The sequence below is a fragment of the Macaca fascicularis genome, chromosome 1 (assembly GCF_037993035.2).
Source record: "Macaca fascicularis isolate 582-1 chromosome 1, T2T-MFA8v1.1".
Classification (NCBI taxonomy): Eukaryota; Metazoa; Chordata; class Mammalia; order Primates; family Cercopithecidae; genus Macaca; species Macaca fascicularis.
This window is the reverse complement of record NC_088375.1, coordinates 1,041,826-1,068,089: the sequence shown is the minus strand read 5'-3', so window position 1 is coordinate 1,068,089 and position 26,264 is coordinate 1,041,826. Positions and strand designations below refer to the sequence as shown.

At 36.3% G+C, this 26,264-nt stretch overlaps 3 protein-coding genes across 5 annotated transcripts in view; 2 read left to right on the top strand and 1 right to left on the bottom strand.

Annotated features, from left to right (window-relative positions):
- The window catches only part of LOC102130647 (olfactory receptor 2T33), a 277,856-nt gene that overhangs the window by 63,665 nt on the left and 187,927 nt on the right, over positions 1 to 26,264 (top strand). The window lies entirely within an intron of this gene.
- On the top strand, positions 2,468 to 3,406 carry LOC135968469 (olfactory receptor 2L8-like). Its single transcript, XM_065535385.1, has one exon. The coding sequence runs from the start codon at positions 2,468 to 2,470 to the stop codon at positions 3,404 to 3,406; it is 939 nt and encodes a 312-aa protein (XP_065391457.1).
- Positions 22,112 to 23,048, bottom strand: LOC102127419 (olfactory receptor 2L13). The gene is given in 2 exon segments (XM_005539541.4): positions 22,112 to 22,565; positions 22,567 to 23,048. Coding segments are annotated over 2 exon segments (936 nt in total).

The window sequence follows — 26,264 nt, the reverse complement described above, 5'->3', positions numbered from 1 at the left end:
TCTTGTTCCAAATCTGAGTAAAAGCTACCAGTCTTTCATTATTATGATGAAGCTGCAGGTTAAATTCTCAATTGTGACATAAATTTTACATCACTTTAATATTTTATTCAAGTAATCCGTAGACATGGTCTCAGCAGGGTAAAATGTTAGAAACATAACAAACTCTTGCTGACCCCAAAGTCAAGGATTTCAATGTATCTTTCCAGTTTTTCTCCGTATTTGCCCATGTATTTGTAGCCAACACATTCATCTGCTAATGCCTGATTTCTGTATCCTAAATACCATTCCTTGACCCATGATATAGGCTAACATGGATAGTGACCTGCTCCCTCCTCCATAATCACCCCCAGATTCCTTACTCTTCTCCCATTGTCGCAGCAGAATTACATTCCACTTTACGTCTGCAATGAGGAGTTGACAACGTCATTTCATCTCATAGAATTTATTGCTGCGATCCAAAAAAAAAAAAAAAAAAACTATTGCATTTGAACATGATAGTTAATATATCTCAGTTGAGAGAAATTTTTTTAAGAATATTAACTTCACTATTATTTTGCTATATCCCTTTCTAGGAATGTTCTAAAGCACATATTGGCTGTCCTGTATGAATTCCCTAATTTTTCTATCTTTCCTAAATAGCAATCTTTTCATGTTGTTGTTGCTTTTGTTTACCTTCAAATAGAGTTTTCTTACTTTGTCTTTTGAAACTTCCACTACATAGTTTTATCAATTACTATCATTTTAGTTTTCAAAAGTCCTTTAATGTTACCTTTCGCATCCTTTCATATAGGAAATGATACTTATTTTATGGATTTCATACTTATCATACATCTCTGAAGATACAAATTTTGATCACAAAAAATTATTGTTTCTGCATATTTTGCTCATTTTAAAGTCAGTGTATTTATGCATATGACTGTGTGTGATTGTGCATATTTGTGTGTGTTTGCACACTGGGAATCTTCCTCGTGCATGTTATACTTGCTCCAGATTCTGGTGATCTTTGGCTCTACACTAATATTTAAGCCTAAAAACTCTGGTTCTTTTAGGCATACTGTGCCAAGCTGTTTACTGATGTCTTACATCTGGAGTGGTATTTTTAACACACCTCTACTTAGAAGTCTGTCAGGATTTTAGCTTCTTTTTTTTATTTAGGGAATTGAACATTCCTCCAAGTGCATACTTTTGAAGGATTCATAGAGCAACATATAATGTTATCTAAGCACTAGAGAGGCAAAAGACAAAATCTGTAACCTATCTGGTAAGGGGTCCGCCTTAAATAGAGTATTCTGAAATTAGGCAAGGAGGCAAAAGAGAATGGATGATGATGAATATTGAAAATCAAGAGTGTGAATTAATATGTCATTCCATAAAAGGGACATAGCAATAATTATTTATTCTAGGTTTCTAAATAGGAGGACCAAATTATGATAACTAACAAAAGAAGTTTGACTTGGCATTATTGCACAAAGATCAGTCAAGTTTCTCAAAATGAGAGACAAGCTGCTGCAGTTTTAGAAGTAAATCTGACAGAATAAACATGGGTTGGGTGGGGAGCTCATGCCTGCAATCGCAGCACTTTGCAAGGCCGAGACGGGGGGATTACTGATGCCAAGAGTTCAAAACCAACCTGAGCAACACAGTGACACTTCATGTCTACAAAAATATAAATTTAACTAGGCATGGTGGCACATGACTGTTTTCTCAGCTACTCAGGAGGCTGAGGCAGAAGGATCACTTGAGCCCAGAAGTTCAAGGCTGCAGTAAGCTATGATCTTGCCACTGCACTCCAGCCTGGGTAACAGAGAGAGACCCTGTCACTTAAAAAAAAAAGAAAAAGAATACATGTGGAAATATAACAAATCATTCTATAAAGACTAATTTATTCAAATGTAAATCTGTAATATATGCATTTATATTGACTTTCTATGCATAGGTATTCGATATGACATCTGACTTGGATTATATCTGAGTTTGTGTCAGGCAGTAAAACATTCATATTCTATTGAAGTTGTAATAGAGATATCTTTCTTATAAATTTGCATATTTCTCAGAAAAAAATCTGGTAACAAATGTTGATCTCATCAAATGTGAAACTCTGGGTAAGAAAATAAGATTTCTTTTCCAAAATAGGTAAAAATCAGAACAAAGAAGTCTGAGCACAGTACAATAAAAGATTTTGAGAAAGATAGAGATCACATTCACATATTTGTATTATAGTATACTGTATAATTGTTTTATTTGATTATCAGTTACTCTTGTTAATCTCTTACTTGCCTAATTTATAAATTAAACTTTATCAGAAGTTTGTATAGACACAAAATAATAGTGTATTTAGGGTTCAGTATCAACCGCAGTTTCAAACATCCACTGGGCGGCTTGGAATGCATCCCCTGCAGATAAGAGCAAATTACTGTACTTAACTTACCCTTCTGTCTCCCTTCAGGATGGATTGTAGGAAAGCCCCATGGAAAATTACAATCAAACATCAACTGATTTCATCTTATTGGGGCTGTTCCCACCATCAAGAATTGGCCTTTTCCTCTTCATTCTCATTGTTTTCATTTTCCTCATGGCTCTAATTGGAAACCTATCCATGATTCTTCTCATCTCCTTGGACACCCATCTCCACACACCCATGTATTTCCTACTTAGTCAGCTCTCCCTCATTGACCTAAATTACATCTCCACCATTGTTCCTAAGATGGCTTCTGATTTTCTGCATGGAAACAAGTCTATCTCCTTCACTGGGTGTGGGATTCAGAGTTTCTTCTTCTTGGCATTAGGAGGTGCAGAAGCACTACTTTTGACATCAATGGCCTATGATCGTTACATTGCTGTTTGCTTTCCTCTCCACTATCTCATCCGCATGAGCAAAAGAGTGTGTGTGCTGATGATAACAGGATCTTGGATCATAGGCTCTATCAATGCTTGTGCTCACACTGTATATATTCTCCATATTCCTTATTGCCGATCCAGGGCCATCAATCATTTCTTCTGTGATGTCCCAGCCATGGTGACTCTGGCCTGCACGGACACCTGGGTCTATGAGGGCACAGTGTTTTTGAGCACCACCATCTTTCTGGTGTTTCCCTTCATTGGTATTTCATGTTCCTATGGCCGGGTTCTCCTTGCTGTCTACCGCATGAAATCTGCAGAAGGGAGGAAGAAGGCCTACCTGACCTGCAGCACCCACCTCACTGTAGTGACTTTCTACTATGCACCTTTTCTCTACACTAATCTACATCCAAGATCCCTGCGATCTCCAACAGAGGACAAGGTTCTGGCTGTTTTCTACACCATCCTCACCCCAATGCTCAACCCCATCATCTACAGCCTGAGAAACAAGGAGGTGATGGGGGCCCTGACACGAGTGAGTCAGAGAATCTGCTCTGTGAAAATGTAGACACACTTTCTGCCTAAGGTTTCAGGAATCAGATACACATCCATTCAGCAGTGTATAGTAATTAAAATATTATTTCATTCCTAGAGTGCAGGAGTAAAAGTAACCAAGGGAAGAAGAAAATCACTGATATCTGGACAAAATTGTTTTACACACACACACATATATATGTATAAAATATATATATTTTTACAAATATATATTTTACAAATACATATATATATATAATTCTAAACAACCTTTTTTCTTCATGACATTTTTCCATAAATTTTGAATGTACATATTTTTGCTAATATGTTGTCAAGTAGAATTTTTTTTTGTTCATGCAGAAATGAAAATGAAAATGGCATAACTGAAGGTGGCACTCAGCATAACAATTTTAATTATTGTCAATTTATTTTCCAGTAATTAAATTGTTTTTGGTTATGTCTAAAACAAAAGCAAAAATCTCTTGACTTGGTGGGTCTAATTCTGTAAGATGTTTTCTCTTTCTTATCTTAGACACTTAACATACCAGTTACTCTTTCTTTCAATTTAGGGGGACTTACTATTACTGAGATTTAGCAGAGGGCTTATCAGTGGTTCTTAAGTCCTGATATCACTCTGGTTGACCTATGACAAGTTTATGCTTTTTGTACTGAAATGAAACCCAGGGAAATGTTTTAACATCAGGTAAATTTTAGATCAATAACAAAGACTGGAAGGTGCCATCAGTGATCAAGAATGATTACACTTAGGTTTTTAACCCATTTTATGTTGATTTTGGTATAGTGTAAGAATTGGGAATTTAGTTTCATTTTTCTGCATATAGGTATCCAGTTTTACAGGCACCTTGATTGAAGAGACTGTCAGTTTCCCAATAAATGCTCTTGGCACTGTTGTCAAATATCGGTTAACAATGTCAGGCACAGAAAAACAGATTTTGCATGTTCTCACTCCTACCTAGGAGCTAAAGGTTTTAAAAATTGAACTAATAGAAATAGATAATAGACTGATGGTCACCAGAGGGTCAGAAGGGTATAGGGGAGGGGGGATAAAGTGGAGATGGTTAATGGTTGCAAAAATATAGATAGAATGAATAAAAGCCAGTATTTGGTAGCACAATAGAGTGACTGTAGTAAACAATAATTCATTGTAGAATATATTGTATATATTAAAAAATAACTGAAAGTTTGGAATTGGAATGCTCCCAACAGAAAGAAATGATACATATTTGGGGTGCTGGTCTTTATCAAAACATCACGTACACTCTATCATTATATATTACTATTATGTATCCATAGTGATGAAAAATAAAAAAATTAAATCAGTTAGCTATGGATATGTGGATATATTTCTGGATTCTCTGTTCTGTGTCATTGTTCTATGTGTCTGTTTTTATGCTAGTACTATTCTGTTTTGATTACTACATCTTTGTAGTATAGTTTGAAGTTTGCTACTGTTATGCCTACAGCTTTGCTCTTTTTTTCAGGAATGATCTGGCTATTTGGGGTCTTTCATAGTTCCATACAAATCATAGAATTGTTTTTACTATTTATGTGCAGAATGCCATTGGTATTTTGACAGACATTGCATTGAATCTGAGGTTTGGTCATTTAAATAATATTAATTCTTCCAATCCACAAGCATTGGATGTCTTTCCATTTGTTTGTATTCTTCTTCATTTCCTTTCATCAGTATTTTGTACAAATAAATTCAATTGTTCTCTTCCATGACTAAAGTTAACAGTAAAGTATTACACAGTTAAAATTCTTGAAATGCTCTTTAATATAATTTCTATTTTGAAGCCTGTGAATATTTGTTTTGCCATGTTGCAGTTAAAACATACATTTTGAACTTGTTTTATGAATCAGAGTAAGTCCTTTTTGTCCTTTGTTGCAATGAGCAGTGTATATTTTTATTTTGTAATAATTTGCTAACAATGTTTATTGCCTAATCTTCCTGGCTTTTCCTTTTCTGATATTCAATGAACACAACAGGCATGGGCTCTGGGACAGAGGGAAAATAGGCATCCCATCAGCAGTCACTTGCTGCTGCCAGGGCAAGCACCTCCTCTCTTCCAAGCTAGGGACACTCATACCCTACTGCCACCTGCACTGCTGCTTCTGTCATCACCACCAACATGAGCCCCGTCATACCCCAGACACTGCTTGGGTCCTGTGGTGCTGTGAAGTATTACAAGGTGTGTGTGTATGTGTGTGTGTGTGTGTGTGTGTGTGTGTGTGTGTGTTTGTGTGTGTGCGCGCGCGCATGAGAAGACCAGGCCAGTTGCCCCACGTGGTTCTTGCCTGAGCCCACTTGTGTAGTCACTACCAGTAGACCCAAACTGTGTGCACATGCTGCCAGCCTGTCTAGCTCCTCTATCACATTCATACTCAGAGATGAAATTATAAAATATTTCAATGACAACAGCAGAGCATGAAACCACGCATGGAGCCCTTCGAGTGTGGAACCCTGTGAATATGCCCACGAGGCCCGTCCTGAGAAGGATGGAAAGAGTGGACAGGAAGTGAATAACATCATGCAGTCTGGGCTAGTGGTGGGAATGTGCGATGGTCTGAGTGTTTGTATCCTCCCCAAATCTACATGTTTAAATCTAAACCCCTAAAATGACAGTATTAGGAGTAGGGGCCTTTTGGGAAATGATTAGGTCCTGAGGGTAGCACCCTCTTGAATAAGATGAATGCCTTTCTAAAGGAGACTCAAGATAACTTGTTTGTCCCTTCTACCATGTGGGGTCACAGCAGATGGTGCCATCTATGGTGTCATAGAAGCCACCGTCTGTGAACCAGAAAGCAACGTTTCTCCAGACACTGAATCTTCAGGCACCTTGTCTTGTACTTCCCAGCTTCCACAGCTCTGAAAAATACATTTGTCTTGTTTATAGTTCATCCAGTTTAAGATATTTTTTCACAGAAGCTTGAATACACTAAGATGGAATGTCTGCTGTTTTTGTTAGTTGTTATTACTGGAAAGAGCCTGAGGGAGGACTGAATTGAGCAGAGGTGCCCAGTTCAGTCTCTTTACCCATTCCAGGTAGTGATTCATGGAGGGAAGCAGGAGACCTAGCTTTATGATTTTCTGTGACGTACCATGGCCTTGGGGAAATCATTCCATCTCTCTGAAGTTAGTTTACTGAAAAATAATATGGATGGCTTGTACCTTTTCAGTAAATGGCATCATTGAAGTCCCTCCTACTGACATTCCTGTAGAGGCAAGGTGAATCCTTGCCAATGACCCTGGGATTTTTTCATGTCAATGACCCTGGGATTGGAGATAAAGAGGTCACCCCTCTGACATGCTGTCTGCACTTAAAGGCCACTCCTTTCCCCTTAAAGTCATTAAGAAGAACAATATAAAAAGTCCAATTATTCAAATCTACCGTCAATTGCTGCATTGTTTATGAGAATGTACTACAGATAATTTTGAAAGTTGGATAATAATTCCTCTTGGTGGGGAAATTAACGAATTCATTATCTCACAGAGTCCTTGGCTCGCTGTTCATTGTGCCTGGTTTTAGCCATTTTTCTTTCCCTCCAAATATTATGCTGTGGTTATTATTTTGCACTTCACAGTCATTCTTTGTTTCATGTCCTTAGACTAGGAGATGTAAATTTTATATCACATGCTATCTATGTGGATTTCATAACATAGACTGTGTGCATTTAGAGATTTCTTATGTGTTACATTAGCAAAATTTGATTTATGGAAAAGGACATGAGTATTCTTTCTATTTTAAAGGACGAGTATCTTTCTCATCACAAGAAGTTGTGCTTCAACAGTGAAATAGAGTAAATTGAAGGAGTGAATGATATGCCATCGACAAATATGTTGAGTTGGCATATTTATTAGTTTGAACTGAAAACATGGAAGACATTTTGTTGACAGCAGAGGAAAAGGTTATCTGACCTGTCTTTTTCAGCATGCAGCAAGCTCTAAAGATTCCTTCAGGAATCTTCGGTACATTCGGATACTCTTCCGGTACCCTCCCTGTAATGGAATAGAAAATAGCCCTTATCACTAGAGCCTGGGAATTGGGGGAATGCAGTGGACCTGAATAAATAAACTACCAGAATTAACTCTTGTTTTTCACTATCTTTACACCCCCATATACCTCCTAGGGACTCCCCTGGAATTTATGGCTTCGAGCCAGTTTCTCTTTTTTTTTTTTTGTAATTTTTTTCTGCAATTTATCATTCTTTTTCTAAAAGTATAAAAATATCTTGCTTTGACAATTTATTTAGATTTCACACTCTTGTGAGGATTCCCATGAACATGTGAAATGCATAAAACTTATATGCTTTTCCCTTATTAATCCATCTTGTATCAATTTGTTTCCTAGACCTGGGCAAAAACCTCACATAAGAGATAAAGTGGGTGAGGTGGAGGTGATCCCTCATGTTTCCACAGAATAAGTACCTTCTTTTTGTAAGATGCATGTCAATCACCAGTACTAATTTTTTTACTTGCCTTTAAAATCTGGAAAAAAAATAGACAATGACTTTAAAGGCTAAATATCTTTTTAATCACTGAATAAATTATTCAGTAATTATAGCATGGTAAGAAAATGCAAAGATATATACATGGATTCCACAAACTGGATGGAGGTCAATTTGACATTTGGGACTTAATCTCTGCCATTTTGTCTCATTACCACAAATTCAACATAAGATCCTTTTAATTTTGTCTGCTAAATATTTTTAAATACATTTATATTCCTAAATCCCTGTGATCACTGCCCTTACTTTTCATAGAATTTTCTAGTTAAATTTAAACTGACATTAAAAATCTGATTGTATCAATTGAAGTCCTTAATGGACAGTGAAATATAAAAATTATTTTCATTGAGACATAAAAGAAACATATTTTAAAAAATCTGTTGGCCCATAAATCTTCAGAAACACAGAAGAATCAGGCTTGGTATACACACATTATACACAATGCCCAATATGAGCCTGGAATAAATTCCGGACATCACCAGATCACAGAGTAGATACACGGGCATAATTTCCAGCCTAGAACTGTCAGATCAAGTAACCTCAAGGAAGATCACATTGCATAGGTTTGAGGAATTATTTGGAAGAAAATATTATTGAGAATTGGGTCTAGGAAGGAACGGGACATGTGGGCTATGGCTCATGAAATTGACTTGAGGCAGATAGATGAGAAAGGATGGGAATATAATAAGTAATCTACAAGCCTGTTTGTAAGGCTTGTGATGGTAAGGTAAGGTGCCCTCTGGGAAGCAGGCTAATTGAACTGCCCGGATTCAAGGAAGGCAAAGACTCCAATGTCCGGTTTAGATGGACCATTGATGGTAATATACAAGGACAAATCTCCTAGTAGATTCAGGGATCATGGACAATATTGGGCCAGAAATTTGTCCCAAGATCAGGATCCACAGCCTGAGAAAGAAGCCATGTCTGGACCCGAAGGGGAGGACTGCCTGTGTTTTTGTTGGGAGACAATGACTGGGTAGAACTTTGGGGTGTCTTTCTGGACAGTGTTTAAATACGTTCATGGATAAAATGCAGTTTACATATTTAGATACTAGCAGAGCTTAGTATTACACACTTTGGCAAAGGCCATACTGACTCATCAAAAATTCAGAATCTTACTTGTAAAGATAAGAACGGGTATTGGAAGGGGGCCGATTGGTCAGGGAGAACCTATTTTCGTCCCTGCTTCCAGTGTGTTGGTATGAACCCTCCCCTCCTCCATCTCAGATTTCAGGATTTTCAGAATGGAATCCAATTTTTTTGCTTTGGCCCACAGGAGAAAGTCTAAGAAATATATAAATATACTCAGGAAACTTAAAAATTTCTTAGAAGTTTTGCCTTTACCAGAAGTAATGGGTTATTTACCTTCAGTATCCTCTATGCATTCTATAATTGTAAGCTTTCTGGTGAAATTAGAAGTGCCAATTAGCTAGTTGCAAAGATATTTCCCTGGTGCTAAAACGTAATTAGTGGAGATAGCTAACAGGGATCAGATGCTAACTACTGATTCAATAGACTTTATCGAAAGTAAATGAATACAAGTATCTACCATTCACAGAAGAAAGCATTAACTCCAGGAGAAGGAGAAGGGCTTAATGTCAGGAAGCAGACACTGGCTGTGTGACACTGATTTAAAATGCAAGAAGAAATTCATTAGGGCTACTAATTTTATCACAAGTTAGAGTTAATGACCTGATTATCTCATAAGTATTGAATGGTTTATCCCTATTTGCCCTATAAATTTTACCTTTTCAATGTGCAGTTTTACCAGCATAAAGTTTTTTTGAAAATCTAAGTATCATATTATAGCAGAAATGTCTACTTTTACTATTATCAACTAACACGTCTTTTTGGCCTCCTAATAAACTTTTGTTAGAAATATTGTTGCATTGTATCTTCCCAGGTAGTTTTAACTGACTTTCTATGAATCGCCAAATTTAATTGTTCCTAGATAGTTGCATGTTTTAAAGAAATCCAGAAAAATACTCCTAAATATGATAAAAATATTTGGTGCAATTCCTTGCTCATATTATTATTCTTGTAAATTATTTTTCTTTAATTTCTAAATAATACATGTATTTTCTTTTTTTTTTTTTTTTAAGAATAAGACCCAAAGTTCAATATACAACAAATTGAAGAAATAGATAATTTTGGACTTGCAGATGTTCTAGTCGGATTATCACAGGGCAAACCGCAAAATTGGGGCTTAGCCCGGGATGCCACGTGGGTTCTTGCCTTCATGCAGGAAGGAATTCAAGAGCAAGCCAACAGAGTAAAGTGAAAGCAAGTCTATTGAAAAGTCAAGGAATAAAAAGGTGTCTCCCCCATAGACAGAATAGCAGCAGGAGCTTACCACATACTTGGGGTTGTTATTTCTTGATTATATGCTCAACAAGGAGTGAATTATTCATGAGTTTTCTGGGAAAGGTGACGGGAGTTCCAGGAACTGAGGGGTCTTCACCTTTTCAGACCATATAGGGTAACTTCTGGACCTTGCCATGGCATTTGTAAACTGTCATGGTGCTGTTGGGAGTTTCCTTTGGTATGCTAATGTATTCTAATTATAACGAGCAGTGAGGGCCACCGGAGGTGGGTTTCATTGCCATGATGGTTTTGGTAGGTTTCGGTCAGCTTATTTACCACATCCTGTTTTATCAGTGGAGTCTTTGTTACTTGTATCTTGTGAAACAAGTCCAGCTGAATTCCTGTCTCCAGAATATTCAAGGGCATTTTAAAAAACACACATGCTTGGGTTGAAGCTCCAGATTTCAGATTTTTAGTATAATTGAGATATGCCTTTTTCTTATGTCTATGTTTTAGTTAATTTTATCATAGGTATAAGTAATATATGACAATAACATAAGCATAAACTTAGGAAAACATTTAGAATTTGGCTGATTTTCTTTACAGTCCCCATTCCTCATATACATTCTCTGTCTTCTCTCTAGTATAAAAAGGGTTTCCAGTTTATTGTGTATCACTCCACAGGTAGATACATATATGACCATATATTATTTTTATTAATTACTATTCTATTCTGCATCTTACTTATAAAAATGTTGTTATGGTAAAATTTAAAACACATACACACACAGCCATAGGCAAGATAACCACAAGGAAACAAGGTATCATAAATTGAACACCTGTGTGACCACTTGCCAGTTCAGGATACAGACCAATGTCAGCACTCTCAGAAGCCCTTTGCATTTCCATTTCCAAACAAAAAGTCCTCCTTCCACCTGAATGTAATTACTATCTTCTCTTGTAGTAATACTGTTCATACTTTCATTTATTTGTAAGTTCTAAAGAAATCTGTAAACAGCATACATTAATTTTAAACCACTTATTCTACTGAGTTTGGCCTCCAGTGAGTTTTATGTTTGCAGGACACATTCCTGTCTCTCATTTTTTATTGACATATAGTATTTCATTATATCATCTTATTGCAATGTATTTAGCCATTTCAGGGTTGATGGGCACCTATTTGGATTCTATCACATCTGATGCTGTAATGGAGATTGCTATAGAAATCTACTGGTCTTTCTGTGCAAGGGCTCTAACTGATTATAACTATATAACTGAATATAAATATATATCACTATAACCCAGGAATTGCTGGGTTGTCGCACAAGTAAATTTCCAAATTTGCTAGAAAATACCACACTACTTCCAAAGAGTATGAAATTTGCACTCTATAGGAAGACTTTGGAGGTCATAATGATCAAATTTATCATCCACACAATTTTTCTGTGCATTTCTTTTATTATTTTTAAAGTTTCACAATTCTGATACATGTAGTAACGTCGCATGGTGGTATTACTTTACATTTCTTTGGTTTTTAGAGTAATATTTAATACTCTATATTAACATAGCATACTTCATTAATCCATTCTACTTTGGGACATTTTCAGTTTCTGAGTATTTTGAGTAATGCTGGTATGAATTTTCTTCTACACATCTATGATACATGTGCTTAAACTTTTATCTTTTTTATAGGTTTGTATGTATATATGTATATATGTGTATATGTATTGCTGTACACTTACACAAGCATACATGTTATGTATCAACATATATGTAATATATAATATATAGTATATATAGAAATTACGTATATTTTATATAATATTCATAAATAAATACACATAATTAATATGTTTATAGATAAGTGCATATAAAATATATGTGTATTTAAGATATGTAACTATGAGTAGATATCATTCACATATACTTAAATAAGTATGTAAATATATATTTACATATATTTGTATTACTATATCTAAGTATATTGAAGTATTATATATGTATATGTACATATACTTACATATAATTTATCTCATGTATGTGTGCATATATAATCTGTCTATACATTAGGTAATTCTTCCAAAAAGTTATAAAAATTTACATCCCAGTAACAGTATGTGAGAATGTGTTTGCCATTTTGTACCGAAAAACACTCTGTGCTCTAAACATGTAGATAGTTGCCAAATATATAAGTGAATATTTATTTCTGAATGCCATTTATATTGGCATAAATGAGACGGAACATGTGGTATTTGGTTTTCTGTTCTTGCGATAGTTTGCTGAAATGATGGTTTCCAGCTGCATCCATGTCCCTACTAAGGACACGAACTCATCCTTTTTTATGGCTGTATAGTATTCTATGGTGTATATGTGCCACATTTTCTTAATCCAGTCTGTCACTGATGGACATTTGGGTTGATTCCAAGTCTTTGCTATTGTGAATAGTGCCGCAATAAACATATGTGTGCATGTGTCTTTATAGCAGCGTGACTTATAATCCTTTGGGTATATACCCAGTAATGGGATGGTTGGGTCAAATAGTATTTCTAGTTCTAGATCCTTGAGGAATCGCCACACTGTCTTCCACAATGGTTGAACTAGTTTACAGTCCCACCAACAGTGTAAAAGTGTTCCTATTTCTCCACATCCTCTCCAGCACCTGTTGTTTCCTGATTTTTTTAATGATTGCCATTCTAATTGGTGTGAGATGGTATCTCATTGTGGTTTTGATTTGCATTTCTTTGATGGCGAGTGATAATGAGCATTTTTTCATTTGTCTGTTGGCTGTATGAATGTCTTCTTTTGAGAAGTGTCTGTTCATATCCTTTGCCCACTTTTTAATGGGGTTGTTTGTTTTTTTCTTGTAAATTTGTTCAAGTTCCTTATAGGTTCTGGATATTCGCCCTTTGTCAGGTGAGTAGATTGCAAAACTTTTCTCCCATTCTGTAGGTTGCCTGTTCACTCTGATGGTAGTTTCTTTTGCTGTGCAGAAGCTCTTTAGTTTAATTAGATCCCATTTGTCAGTTCTGGCTTTTGTTGCCGTTGCTTTTGGTGTTTTAGACATGAAGTCCTTGCCCAGGCCTATGTTCTGAATGGTATTACCTAGGTTTTCTTCTAGGGTTTTTATGGTTTTAGGTCTAACATTTAAGTCTCTAATCCATCTTGAATTAATTTTCGTGTAAGGAGTAAGGAAAGGATCCAGTTTCAGCTTTCTACTTATGGCTAGCCAATTTCCCAGCAGCATTTATTAAATAGGGAATCCTTTCCCCATTTCTTGTTTTTGTCAGGTTTGTCAAAGATCAGATGGCTGTAGATGTGTGGTATTATTTCTGAGGGCTGTGTTCTGTTCCATTGGTCTATATCTCTGTTTTGGTACCAGTACTATGCTGTTTTGGTTACTGTAGCCTTGTAGTATAGTTTGAAGCCAGGTAGCGTGATGCCTCCAGCTTTGCTCTTTAGGCTTAGGATTGTCATGGCAATGCGGGCTCTTTTTTGGTTCCATATGAACTTTAAAGCATTTTTTTTTTTCCAATTCTGTGAAGGAAGTCATTGGTAGCTTGATGGGGATGGCATTGAATGTATAAATTACCTTGGGCAGTATGGCCATTTTCACAATATTGATTCTTCCTATCCATGAGCATGGTATGTTATTCCATTTGTTTGTGTCCTCTTTTATTTCACTGAGTAGTGTTTGTAGTTCTCCTTGAAGAGGTCCTTTACATCCCTTGTAAGTTGGATTCCTAGGTAGTTTATTCTCTTTGAAGCTATTGTGAATGGGAGTTCATTCATGATTTGGCTCTGTTTGTCTGTTACTGGTGTATAAGAATGCTTGTGATTTTTGCACATTGATTTTGTATCCTGAGACTTTGCTGAAGTTTCTTATCAGCTTAAGGAGATTGTGTGCTGAGACGATGGGGTTTTCTAAATATACAATCATGTCATCTGCAAACAGGGACAATTTGACTTCCTCTTTTCCTAATTGAATACCGTTTATTTCTTTCTCTTGCCTGATTGCCCTAGCCAGAACTTGCAACACTGTGTTGAATAGGAGTGGTGAGAGAGGGCATCCCTGTCTTGTGCCACTTTTCAAAGGGAATGCTTCCAGTTTTTGCCCATTCAGTATGATATTGGCTATGGGTTTGTCATAAATAGCACTTATTATTTTGAAATATGTTCCATCAATACCGAATTTATTGAGAGTTTTTAGCCTGAAGGGCTGTTGAATTTTGTCAAAGGCCTTTTCTGCGTCTGTTGAGATAATCATGTGGTTTTTGTCTTTGGTTCTGTTTATATGCTGGATTACGTTTATTGATTTGCATATGTTGGACAAGCCTTGCATCCCAAGTGGGATGAAGCCCACTTGATCATGGTGGATAAGCTTTTTGATATGCTGCTGGATTCGGTTTGCCAGTATTTTATTGAGGATTTTTGCATCAATGTTCATCAGGGATATTGATCTAAAATTCTCTTTTTTTGTTGTGTCTCTGCCAGGCTTTGGTATCAGGATGATGTTGGCCTCGTAAAATGAGTTAGGGAGGATTCCCTGTTTTTCTATTGATTGGAATAATTTTAGAAGGAATGGTACCAACTCCTCCTTGTACCTCTGGTAGAATTTGGCTGTGAATCCGTCTGGTCCTGGACTTTTTTTGGTGGTAGGCTATTAATTATTGCCTCAATTTCAGAGCCTGCTATTGGTCTATTCAGGGATTCAACTTCTTCCTGGTTTAGTCTTGGGAGAGTGTAAGTGTCCAGGGAATTATCTATTTTTTCTAGGTTTTCTAGTTTATTTGCGTAGAGGTGTTTATAGTATTCTCTGATGGTAGTTTGTATTTCTGTGGGATCAGTGGTGATATCCCCTTTATCATTTTTTATTGTGTCTACTTGGGAATCTGATTTAATATTTAAAATAACTTTAATTTTAAATCTAATTGATTCATATTCACTATATTAACACATATAATTTAAAAAAATGCCTCATTAATTACCACACATATCCTCATCAGCAATAGCTTTCTTCTAGCATCATATGAAGTTTTCTTCCTTTGTTTTTCTTTTTCTTTATTTTTAATTTTTTTCTTTTCCTTTTTTAGAGACATGGTCTGACTCTCTTTCCCAGGCTGGTGTGCAATGGCTCAATCACTGTTCACTGCAGCTTTTACCTCCCAGGTTCAGCTGATCCTCCCACCTCTGTCTCTTGAGTAGCTGGGACTACAGACGTGCACCAACCTGCCTAGCTAGTCTTTTTTTTTTTTTTTTTTTTTTATGGTAAGGACCGTATAATATGTTTTGGCCTTGTGTGCCCACCCAAATCTCATCTCAAATTGTAATCCCCAGGTGTTGAGGGAAGGACCTTGTGGGAGGTGATCAGATCATAGGGGCAGTTTCCCCAGTTCTCATGATAGTGAGTGAGTTCTCATGAGGTCTACTGGTTTTATAATGGTCTCTTTCCCCTTCACTCTCTCTCTGTCTCTCTTGCTGCTTTGTAAAAAGGTGCTTCCTTCCCCTTCACCTTCTGCCAGCATGCAGAACTGTGAGGCAGTTAAACCTTCTTCCTTTATAAATTACCCAGTCTTAGGAAAGTTCTTTATAGCAGTGTGAGAACGGACTAATACATCATGTCTTGCCATGGCTGGTCTCAGACCACTGGACTCCACTGATCCACCTGCCTTTGCCTCCCAAAGTGCTGGGATAACAGGTGTGACCCACGGTGCCCGGCCAATCTTTATTTCATGTACTTAAATATATATGTGTCTTAACTCTGATTATCCCCTTTCACCTCAGTTCTTCAAAAAGCTCTTGCTATTTTCCGTTCTCAGGAACCTGGAATTGACCATATGTATTTCCCAACGTCAGAACCTCTGAGGATCATAGCCATTAGCCAAATGGGCGATATGCCCATCTATCAGTTAATTACTTGGATCAGAATGATGTGATTCATTAACTATTTTATTGAGTTCATCCTCTTTGCCAGATGCAAGCACTGGTGAAAAAACTATGAATAAAAGTTATGGGAAAAATAGATAATAAAGTGGTAACAAATACAGTGTGTTGGAAAGATAAATGTGTCTTGTGGAAAATTAATGCAGTTAAGATAGGTATGAAATGCGGATGTGAGAAGTGATTGCTTCTTTCAGGAGCTAGCTTAAGAATGTCTCTTTAAGAAGGTGACAATAAAAAACCTGAGCAAAAGGAATGTGTGAAAATTGTTAACTCTTCAGGGAGCTACAACACTCTTTGGTTAAACTTACATGAGAAATAATAATGTTGAATGGGCCCACTTCCATGTGCTTTGAATGAGTGGACTTCTCCTTCAGAGACTCATGGTCACTTTGGTCCACAACCTGTTATAAAAAGTCTCACATGCCTATTATAATGTATTGTATAAACCCACACACTTGTGATCACTTGATTATTGGCAAAGGTACCAAAAACACAATGGAGAAAGAACAGCCTCTTCAACAAATGGTGTTGGGAAAATTGTATATCCACATGCGGAAAAATAGAATTGGATCGTCATCTCATACCGTATACAAACATCAACTCAATATGGACTAAAGATTTGAGTGTAAAACCTGAAACTATAAAACCACTAGATTAAAACATTGGAGAACTACTCCACAGAATTGGTTTCGACAGTGATTTCCTGGATATGGCCCCCAAAGCACAGGTGGCAAAAGCAAAAACAAACCAAAAGGGATTGTGTCAAACTAAAAAGCTTCACACAGCAAAAGAGACAATAGAGTGAAGAGACAACCCACAGATTGGGAGGACATTTTTGCAAATTTATTTTAATATTTTAATATTTAAGGGTTTATTATCCAAAATATATTAGGAACTCACACAACTCAAAAACAAGAAAACAAATAATACCATAAAAAAATAGTTGAAGGACTTAAATAGACACTTCTCAACAGAAGACATTCAAATGACCACCAGATATATGAGAAAACGCTCATATCACTGATCATCAGGAAAACACAAATTAAAGCTACAATGAGCTATTACCTCACAATTGTCATAATGGGTTTATCAGAAAGATACAACATAACAAGTGTTGGTGAAGGGGTGGAGGAAAAGAAACCCTTGTGCACTGTTGGTTGTGATGTAAGCTAAAGCTAAAGCGATTCCTCAGAAAATTATAAATAGTATTACCATACAATCTCCATAACCAAAGAAATTGAAATCAGTATGTTGAAGAGATATCTGCACTCCTATGTTCACTGCAGTGTTATTTACATTAGTAAGGATATGAAGAAACCTAGATATCCATCTTAAGATGAATGGATATAGAAAATATAGTAAGTGTTCACAATGGAATTTCATTCAGCCCTCAAAAATGGGGGAAACCTTGTCATTTTTGACAACATGGATCAACCCAAACAACAAAATACGATGTCGATAAGCTAGGCTCAAAAAAGACAAATACTAAGTAATCTCACTTATATGTAGAATCTAGAAAAGTTGAACTCAGAAGTAGAGAGTAGAATGTTGGTTACAAGAGGCAGAGGGTAAGAGTGTATGGGAAAAGAGTTGTTGATCAAAGAATATAAAGTTTTAGTTAGACAGGAGGAATAAGTGTTATTGATCTATTGTACGGCATGATGCCTGTAATGAATAATAGTGTGTTATATATTTCAAAATTACTCAAAGTGGATTTTAAAAGTTTTTACTACACAAAAAAATAAATATGGGAAGTAATGGGGTTGTTGATTAGCCTAACGTAATCATTTTACATTATAAACATATATAAAACATCATATTGTACCCCAATATATATAAAATTATTGGTCGATTCAAAAAACTTCACACATTTTCTTGTGGTAGTTTCTGCTCTGGGAGAAGTAGCAGAATGCAATTTTTCAACATCATTTTTCTGTCCTGGGCTGGGATCTTTCAGTTGAAAGAAACTCACCACCTCAATGTCATTGGCCACTTCATTAGGATGTGTCATGATAATATCCCATTCCTGTTTCCCTCTGTGATTACACCACTGATCTGTTCTTGGAATTGGAAGGGGAATTGAGAAAGAACAATAACAGAGAAGTGTAGCATCTGGACTCCTCCCAGGAAGAGCTTCTTTTATTTATTCACTTTAAAATTGTTATTTATGTCTCTGTGTAGAGAAAGTATCTGCTTACATTTTTCCTGGCTCCGAAATGTGGCATAATCACAATTGACTTAAACTTACACTTAATACCAATCACCATATTTGTGGAGGACAATGTAATGTTTTGATATTCGTATACACTGCGTAATGATCAAGTCAGGATGATTAGTATATTCGTCACCTTAAACATTTATCATTTATTTGTGATTAGAATACTCAAAAACCTCTCTTCTAGCAATTTTGAAATATGCAATACATTATCGTTTACTCTAGTTATCCTCCTATGCCATAGAAAAACATGCCGAGAACAATTACAGTTGTAAATAATCGTGGTTCTTTAGAGCCACCTCAAGTTTAATATCCCTCCAAGAATCAAACTAAACCTTGATATAAAACAAATGACTCCTTTAAAACTCAGAGTGTGTCTTTGGAAGTATTGGCTGTGATGTTGCCCATTTTGCCATGTGTTCAGATATTTTCCCAGAGTTCACACCAGGTGACTGGCCAAGTAGCTGTGGATGTTAGTATTTGAGAAAATATTTCCCTGCAAGGCTTCTGCTACCTTTAGAATAAAATCCAGATTATTTGCCTTCACCTGGCCCTGAGAAGGCCCTGATCTATGTCTCCTACTCCTTTCTGCTCACTGCCTCCTATCTCAATCATCAGAGGGCTTTGTGGGTTTTATCCATCAGGTTGACATGGCCAGCCCCTTCATCATGTTAGAGGGACCTGATGACTCCGTGTGATAACTCATTTACTACTTTTCTCCCTGAATTCATCACTGCCCAGTTTGACCAGATAATATATACTAATGTTTTTATGGCTCACATCAGCATGTGGTCTCCACAAGGTAAAAGACTATACCTGTTTGTCCATAATTTTACCTGATGGAATGAGAACTACATAGGAAGAATTTACCTAATGGAACGAGAACTACATAGGAGAATTACATAGGAAGGGTCCAATAGATACCTAATTAATTAATTTAATCAATTAACAATAAATTAATCAATAGATTATTAACTGGATTAATTATTTTAATATAATAAATTAATATTATATGCTATATAATATGGCATATAATATTGTATACTATATATAAAATAGTATAATATGCCTTACATACTGAACCCTTCCTATGTGATATGGTTCTTGTTAATTAACTTGAATGAACTTCACCAGCCTTCCAATTGCTTTTGCTGGAGAAATTCTTCCATTTGCCTTTTCTTGCAGAAATTCTGGAGCCATTTTTTATGCTCAGTGTTATATCACAATTGTGGTTTATTGTTTTTGTACAAAGCCTGATCAAATTGTTTAATTTCTCCAGAATACATGAGGATATATTATACTTTTTACTAAATAAGGACTTATAACATTGGTGATTCTTTAACATCAAAGCAGTGGTAGAATCTCCAAAAAAAGTCAAAATCAAAACACAAAAATTATTCCTAGCGGTCATATTCAGAGCAGAAAAATTTAGGTTTTCTGCTTGAATTTAGAAAAAAGGAGTAAGATGTATCACGGAGTGAGGAATGTATCTCCCTGAATGAGCGACAACCCATTTGAAGAAGTAAAAGGAAATTAGAAATAATGAACTCTAACTCTGTGTAGAGAAACTATCTGTTTATATTTTTCCTAGATCTGTAAGGTGGCATGATCACAAGTCCCTTAAACATGTGTTGCATACCAATAAACATAAATAACATACCACAAATAAATGCACCCCTCATTGCATGTCATAGTGCTTCATTCTGTGGGGATATTCAGACCAGAATGACAAGGGTCTTGTTCATACAGAGACTGGGTGACATGGAGACTAAGAGCCTCATCTCTGATTCAAAGAAAACTGGTTTCTAAGTTGTGTTCTTCCCTTCCAAGTTCTCTGAGCGAAGGCAGGATTTTTCTTGTTTCTTTGTTTTGCCTCACCAAGCGTCGAAGTGCTCACTCAACATGGAACTAATATCAGAACCCCATAGTGTTGTGAAGATTAAGTTATATATGCAGGAAATGCATTTACAGTAATTAAATATTAGTTGGCCTTCTAATCCTAATTATTATAATTTTAAAATATTCCATGAGCTTCAATTTAAAAGAAGACACAAACAGAAATGAGTGGTAATAAAATGTTATAAGCACAACAGGAGTAGAAGTGTGGGGGAAGAGATATCAGCTATGCATAAGAGAAGATGGGATGTAAATTTTGAATTATGTTTACTGATTATGTGGGATTCAGATTGATAGTCATAAGCTACGTAAAATAGAACTTTCCAGAAGTGAGAAATGCTCTGTGATAAGGTTCAGATAGGCAGGGAAATGGAGGGCTACAGAGAAACGCAGGAGGTATAGAGTGACTGTGGTAGTGAGTGTGAGTCCTAGAAACAGATAAAGGGAGACACAATGCACACCTTAAAAACATAGGATATGAGATTAAAAAAGTAAGGTTCCAAAATTTAGATAATCTAGCAGGAATCATAGATTATAGAATGACAAGATCAACTCTATGTTTAGACAAATAACTCAAATGGCAATGAGTAGATTATATTCTAAGTAAGAACTGGACTGAAGACATGAAAACACTTAAGAAGGTAGTCAGAAATTAGAGAAAGATATTAGGAGCTTGAATTTGGGCAATAAATGAGAGAGATGTATTACTATAAGTCTCAATTTTTTCCACAAAAATAAAACCCTTCCATAACTCCAACCATTGATAGACTTGAAGTAACTTAAGTGAATTAGTAAAATAACAGTAGTAAAACTTTTGTTAAACACAATGTTTGATACAGTAACATAGGATTTCATCCTGTGCAAAGTCATGTATATATTTTACAAATCATAGCTGAAGCCTGACATCCCAATTTCCATTTTATATGTTGCATGTTGTCTCTACCCTGTCATTGTCTCCCTGCCTTTATGTAAATAATTTGTTTAAGTACAAATAACTTTGATAACTTTATTTAAATAATTTTAATTGGTATGTATACATGAATGTAAACTGTTCCTATATTCTTCTTCAGGTTATTTGATCTCAGTATTTTTATTGAAATCAGCAAAATCATAACTCAGATAAGGTCTCCCTGAATAGTTTTATTAAAGAATGTTAGGATAAAATAGACTCCAGATGGCAATTACAATAAATGTGTACATTCTGAAAATGAGCCAACAGATAGAGAAACACATAACCACTACTTTAGCGTGTGAGTTTTGCTTGTTACTTTTCAGCCCATCAGCAAAACTGTATATACTAAAGACACATTTTTATACACCATACACACACACACACACATATATATAAAAAACTCTGAAAACTTTTGATTGGATACTCTAAGGCTGTGCTGTCCAACACTGTAGACACTGACGCCATGTGACTACTGGGCATTTCAAATGTGTTTTGCCCATGCTGTACTGCACTCTAGTATAAAATAAACACAAGACTTTGAAGACTTGGAATGAAAACAAAGTAAAGGACATTAATTATTTTGTGTTGTTACATGTAGAAATTATGTCAATATATGAGTATAAGCATTATTACATTAATGGTAATATATGTACAGACATGTACTATAATATATTGCATATAACATACTGACAATGTATGCTATGTAATTAACATCTATGTTGTTAAAATTAATATTAATTATAGCATTGTTTTGAATTAAACATATTTAAATTTATTTGACTGCTTAAATGTACCTATTAGAAAATTTTAAATTATGTTATATTTCTATTGGACAACTCTGCTCTAGGGTGTTCAAACCAACTTGGAAAGAGGAAATACGAAGGGAATAGGGAAGGCCATGATTATTCTTTCAGGAAAGAGAATATCCCAAACACTCTTGTCATGGCCCCCAGGACTTCCTTATTCCTCAGGCTGTAGATAATGGGATTGAGCATGGGGGTAAGGATGGTGTAGAAGACTGCCAGGATCTTGTCTTCAGCTGGTGAGCGGAGATTCCTTGGCCGAAGATAGGTGTAGACAAAAGGTGCATAGTAAAAGACCACAACAGTTAAATGTGTTGATATGGTACTTAAGGCCTTTTTTCTCCCTTCCTTTGAGCGCATATGATAGACAGCAAATAGGACTCGGCCATAAGAAGCAGTGATGCCAATGAAAGGAAAGAGCAGATAGAGGCTTGTACTTACAAAAACCATATATTCATAGACCCAAGTATCTGTACAGGCAATAAGCAACATGGCTGGGACATCGCAGAAGAAATGGTCAATGGCCCTAGTCCTGCAGTAGGGAATATGGAGGGTAGAGACTGTGTACCAAGGAGTTGATGGAACCCAGTGTCCAAGAGCCTCCAATCATCTTCATACACATCATTTTACTCATGTGGAGGGGGTAATGCAGAGGATGGCAGATGGCCACATAACGGTCGTAGGCCATGGAGGTCAGGAGTAAGCCTTCAGAACCCGCCATGGTCAGGAAGAAGAAGCTTTGCACACCGCATCCCAGGAAGGAGATGCCTTTCTGGCCAGAGAGGAAGTTGTACGCCATCTTGGGGACGGTGGTGGAGATGTATATCAGGTCCATGAGGGAGAGCTGGCTGAGAAGAAAGTACATCGGTGTGTGGAGACGAGGATCCACATGGATGAGGTGAATCATGGCCAAGTTACCCACTGAGGCCAGAAAGAATATGAGGATGATAAGGCACAAGAGGAATATGCCAGTTTGATTTGGGGGAAGCAGACCCAACAAAATGAAATCATTTGATGTGTGATTCCATTTCTCCATGAAAACTTTCTGCTGTAACTGTGTCAAAAGAGAAATAGAAACAAAAGCAAAGCAGAAAACATGAAATGAAACACAACAGAAAAACAAAAAGGAACTGAGTTTTTCAATGTTTGTTTAGAATGCGTTGTTTCTCCACTAACACTGCAGGTTTTGTTGAATCAATTTCTGTATCTGAATGGAATGTTCCCTACCCAATTGTTTCTGGTAAGCATCTCAGCAAGTCACAGATACATGTGAGGTCTTTCAGTAGAAAATCTAGCCCTGTAGGCGGCAAGATAAAGAAGATAATTAAAGCATTCCTTTCTAGATAATTCCTCGCCAGTTATTGGGGGAACCACCCCCAATAATTCAACATAGCTTCTTTTCTATTTTCCCTAAGTGTCAGCTGGTCTGAGAAATAAAGGGAAAGAGTACAAAAGAGAGAAATTTTAAAGCTGGGTGTCGGGGGAGACACCACATGTCGGCAGGTTGTGTGATGCCCCTCAAGCCACAAAACCAGCAAGTTTTTATTAGTGATTTTCAAAGAGAAGAGAGTGTACAAATAGGGTGTGGGTCACAGAGATCACGTGCTTCACAAGGCAATAAAATATCACAAAGCAAATGGGGGCAGAGCGAGATCACAGGACTGGGGTGAAATTAAAATTGCTAATGAAGTTTTGGGAATGCATTGTCATTGATAACATCTTATCAGGAGACAGAGTTTGAGAGCAGACAACCTGTCTGACTAAAATTTACTAGGCAGGAATTTCCTCATCCAAATAGGCCTGGGAGCACTACAGGAGACTGGGGCTTATTTCATCCCTTATCTGCAACCATAAAAGACAGACATACCTAGAGTGGACATTTTAGAGACCTCCCCCTAGGAATGTGTTCTCTTTCTCTGGGCTGTTCCTTGCTGAGAAAAAGAATTCAGTGATATTTCTCCTATTCACTTTTGTAAGAAGAGAAATATGGCTCTGTTCCGCCCGGCTCTCAGGCATTCAGACCTAATGGTTATCTCCCTTGTTCCCTGAACATCGCTGTTATCCTGTTCTTTTTTCAAGGTGTGCCCGTATTTCATATTGTTTAAACACACAGGCTTTATGAACAATTTGTGCAGTTAACACAATCATCACAGGATCCTGAGGTGACATACATCCTCAGCTTACAAAGATGACAGGATTAAGAAATTAAAGACAGGCATAGGAAATCACAAGAGTATTGACTGGGGAAATGATAAATGTCCATGAAATCTTCACAATTTATGTTCAGAGATTGCATTAAAGACAGGTGTAAGAAATTATAAAAGTATTAATTTGGGGAACTGATAAATGTCCATGAAATCTTCACAATTTATGTTCTTCTGCAATGGCTTCAGCTGGTCCCTCTGTTCAGGGTCCCTGACTTTCCGCAACAACCAGTCATATCACTTATGAGTTATTGGCAAGTCACAGGAACTGAGGAAGGCAGGAATACCTACATTCCCCAATGTTTTTATCTAATAGGGCATAATTACAATAGAAACTGTCATGTATGACTCAGAAACTTTCTATATGCTTAAATTATAAGTACTGAATTACCTAGCCCTCTTCTTCATCTTTAATTTCTGGTCATTCCTCCCCAGCTGACACTATTCCAGCAAGATAAATCTCAATCCTCTCCTTGATACTCTGCTTTTCATGTTCCTGACAGGCACTTCTGTGCCTTTCCTGAAAATGTACCCACAATGCAAATCGCTCCTTGAACTATAAAGGTTTTGTAAGTCTGATAAGATTCACATTAATTTTAAAATATTATTTAAACATTCTCTCTTCCCTAATAAGGTTTTCAGATGTTGAAGACCTACAGAACTCAATATCAAATGCATGGATATTTGCATACAATATTCTTTTCTTCATGTAAGTAAATTATACATAGTAAACCTCACAGATTGCATAGTAGGTTTATTTTATTTTTTTTTTAAATTGTATTTGCCACAGCTGGAAGCAAAAAGTAGTGTCATAATGGAAATATAACAGATCAGTAAATTATATAACATATATATATACACACACACACACATATACACATGTATGTGTGTATGTACATATCTACCTATCTATTTTCTATTTATCTATACTATATATAGGAGTCTTTGAGGTACCATAAATTATTTCAACTCTTCTTCACGTTATTTATTACAACCTTTCCACAACATAAATTCTGTGAATTTAGGCATTTTATCTTCAGTTTTCAAGTATTTAAAGTCATATTTATAGATGTAAATAATAACCTTCTCAAATACTGTTAGTGATAGAATCACATTTTGATCCTGTGTAGCAGCTTCAAATTTTTAGTCATTTCAGTACCCCCAATTTAATAATTATATGGTAAATGCCTTCCTGTGTGTAAAACACTTCAGTCAACTTAAATTCTGTAATTATTGCTGTGCTGCAAAAGATCAAGCCTACTTAAATTTTCAGACTTGTTTGAAGCATACGGAGGTTAGAGAGGATGTTCACTCTTTGTTCTTGTAGTCTGATTTTCAGTACCATAGATGACAGTAGAATCAAGCACCTGCAAATCCATTCAACTGGAAAAGCCAGTGTGAGTAGGAGGACATTTGTGATTTATGACTTAAGTATGTCTTCCTTTCTGAATTCCTTTACTTAATCCAGGTTTAAATCCAGGGGAAGAAATGTGGCAGCAGGATCCCATGAGGTGTGTCCAATACCAAGGCCTGAACAAGCTGACTTGGGTCTAAGTTTATGTGTTCCATCCTGGAGTTGTTTTGAAGGGAGACATTTTGATTCTTTCTTGCATAGACCACAGCCTCCGAGTATGATAAAGATTGTTTTATGGCACTTATTACAATAACGATTTTGTTTCCAAAAATGGAAAGGTGGCATGTTGGGCAATGGAAGAGAATAGCTACTTTTAGGATCCTGTGAATCTAGAACTTGAAACTTTTAGGTCATGAAATATTAGAGTTTGAGTTTAGGATCTATTTCCATTGTTGTCCAGCAGCTTTCCTTATTAGACATGGGACCTTATTTAATGCAACGGAATTACAGGAAGCATCACTCTGTTGGTTACATTATTGCTGGGTAAATATTGTTCCTGTAGCTACCAAGTGAGTCTAAGATTAGTGACTGCCTTGGTCATTCTTGTTGATTTAAAGAATGGCACTGAGACAAATTAATATAGAAAGTGCATCTGGGCCAAGTTTGAGGGCTGCAGCCCAGAAACACTTCCTTG

Excerpts from the sequence above, each read along its gene's own strand:
- LOC135968469 (XM_065535385.1), top strand. The coding sequence starts at position 2,468 with ATGGAAAATTACAATCAAACATCAACTGATTTCATCTTATTGGGGCTG.